This window comes from Hyla sarda, chromosome 12 (genome assembly GCF_029499605.1).
Source record: "Hyla sarda isolate aHylSar1 chromosome 12, aHylSar1.hap1, whole genome shotgun sequence".
Taxonomy (NCBI): Eukaryota; Metazoa; Chordata; class Amphibia; order Anura; family Hylidae; genus Hyla; species Hyla sarda.
In genome coordinates, this window is record NC_079200.1 from 9832387 (window position 1) to 9835052 (window position 2666).

The 2666-nt window shown below is 49.7% G+C and overlaps 1 protein-coding gene across 1 annotated transcript; it reads left to right on the top strand.

Moving 5' to 3' along the window:
• Nucleotides 1-980: 980 nt before the first annotated feature.
• LOC130296907 (putative proline-rich protein 21) lies at nucleotides 981-1742 on the top strand. The gene has a single exon (XM_056548954.1). The coding sequence runs from the start codon at nucleotides 981-983 to the stop codon at nucleotides 1740-1742; it is 762 nt and encodes a 253-aa protein (XP_056404929.1).
• The last annotated feature ends 924 nt before the right edge of the window (nucleotides 1743-2666 follow it).

The following is a 2666-nucleotide window of genomic DNA, read 5'->3' on the forward strand; positions in this document are numbered from 1 at the left end:
ACCACACCCCCACAACCACATGCCCTCAACCACGTGTCCACAACCACATGCCCTCAACCAAGTGCCCACAACCACATGCCCACAGCCACATGTCCCATGCCACGTGCCCACAACCACATGTCTACAACCACCCCCCCCCACAACCATGTGCCCACAATCACATGCCCACAACCACGTGTCTACAACCACACCCCCCACAACCACGTGTCTACAACCACATGCCCTCAACCACGTGTCCACAAGCACATGCCCCATACCACAGGCCCACAACCACATGCCCTCAACCCTGTGCCCTCAACCACGTGTCCACAACCACATGTCACATACCATGTGCTCACAGCCACATGTGTTCACAGGAAGTCAGCTGACCTAGGACTGACCACGTCCTCTGGCACATTACGCACTGTTATTTCCTGTGGGTCAGACTGGTGATCACATGACCCATTTACAGTAATGAAATGCATAGATGCAGTTGTGCTGGAATTAAGCATATCTATATCTATACAAATTCTATTAGAAAACGATATTTAGGACACTCTAGCTTGTATGGCTACCAATCTGTCTCACATGGCTACATTGTTCGTGCTGCGCTGTAAGCAGGGAAGTCGCATATCTTGGCATTGGTCGAGCCATATCATTCCCTATATTGACCTGCGCTGGTGTAACCCAATACTCCTAAAAATATATTCAATGGAAAACCTTGTTCATATAGAAATAGTTCAGGGGCGACCTCATAGCGCACACACAGTACGTAGTACGGTACCATCTCCACTCTGCTCTTTTTTTTAAGCCACGTGCTCCGGAAAATATGTCACCTAATGGGTAAATAGCTGAAGGCTCCTTAGGAACATCATAGATTAAAGAGAGAATACAGGACAGAGCATGCCCACAACTACGTGTCCACAACCACATGTCCACAACTACGTGTCCACAACAACGTGTCCACAACCACATGTCCACAACCACATGTCCACAACCACATGTCCACAACCACATGTCCACAACTACGTGTCCACAACAACGTGTCCACAACCACATGTCCACAACCACATGTCCACAACTACGTGTCCACAACAACGTGTCCACAACCACATGTCCACAACAACGTGTCCACAACAACGTGTCCACAACCACACACCCACAACCACTTGTCCACAACCACATGTCCACAACCACATGTCCATAACCACATGTCCACAACCACATGTCCCCAACCACACACCCACAACCAACATGTCTACAAACACATGTCCACAACAACGTGTCCACAACCATATGTCCACAACCAAATGCCCACAACCACATGTCCACAACCACATGTCCACAACAACGTGTCCACAACAACGTGTCCACAACCACATGCCCACAACTATGTGTCCCCAACCACATGTCCACAACCACATGCCCACAACTACGTGTCCCCAACCACATGTCCACAACCACATGTCCACAACTACGTGTCCACAACCACATGTCCACAACAACGTGTCCACAACCACATGTCCACAACAACGTGTCCACAACCCCATGTCCACAACCACATGTCCACAACCACCATGTCCACAATCAACATGTCCACAACCACATGTCCACAACCACATGTCCACAACCACATGCCCACAACCAACATGTCCACAACCACATGTCCACCACCACGTGTCCACAACCAAATACCCACAACCACACGCCCACAACCACATGTCCACAACCAAATGCCCACAACCACACGCCCACAACTATGAGTCCCCAACCACACACCCACAACCAAATGCCCACAACCACTCCCCCACAACCACGTGTCCACAACCACACCCCCACATGCCCTCAACAACACCCCCACAACCACATGCCCTCAACCACGTGTCCACAACCACATGCCCTCAACCAAGTGCCCACAACCACATGCCCACAGCCACATGTCCCATGCCACGTGCCCACAACCACATGTCTACAACCCCCCCCCCCCCCACAACCATGTGCCCACAATCACATGCCCACAACCATGTGTCTACAACCACACCCCCACAACCACGTGTCTACAACCACATGCCCTCAACCACGTGTCCACAACCACATGCCCTCAACCCTGTGCCCTCAACCACGTGTCCACAACCACATGTCACATACCACGTGCTCACAGCCACATGTGTTCACAGGAAGTCAGCTGACCTAGGACTGACCCCGTCCTCTGGCACATTACGCACTGTTATTTCCTGTGGGTCAGACTGGTGGTCACATGACCCATTTACAGTAATGAAATGCATAGATGCAGTTGTGCTGGAATTAAGCATATCTATATCTATACAAATTCTATTAGAAAACGATATTTAGGACACTCTAGCTTGTATGGCTACCAATCTGTCTCACATGGCTACATTGTTCGTGCTGCGCTGTAAGCAGGGAAGTCGCATATCTTGGCATTGGTCCAGCCATATCATTCCCTATATTGACCTGCGCTGGTGTAACCCAATACTCCTAAAAATATATTCAATGGAAAACCTTGTTCATATAGAAATAGTTCAGGGGCGACCTCATAGCGCACACACAGTACGTAGTACGGTACCATCTCCACTCTGCTCTTTTTTTTAACAGATCCAATGTTGAAGCCACGTGCTCCGGAAAATATGTCACCTAAAGGGTAAATAGCTGAAGGCTCCTTAGGAACA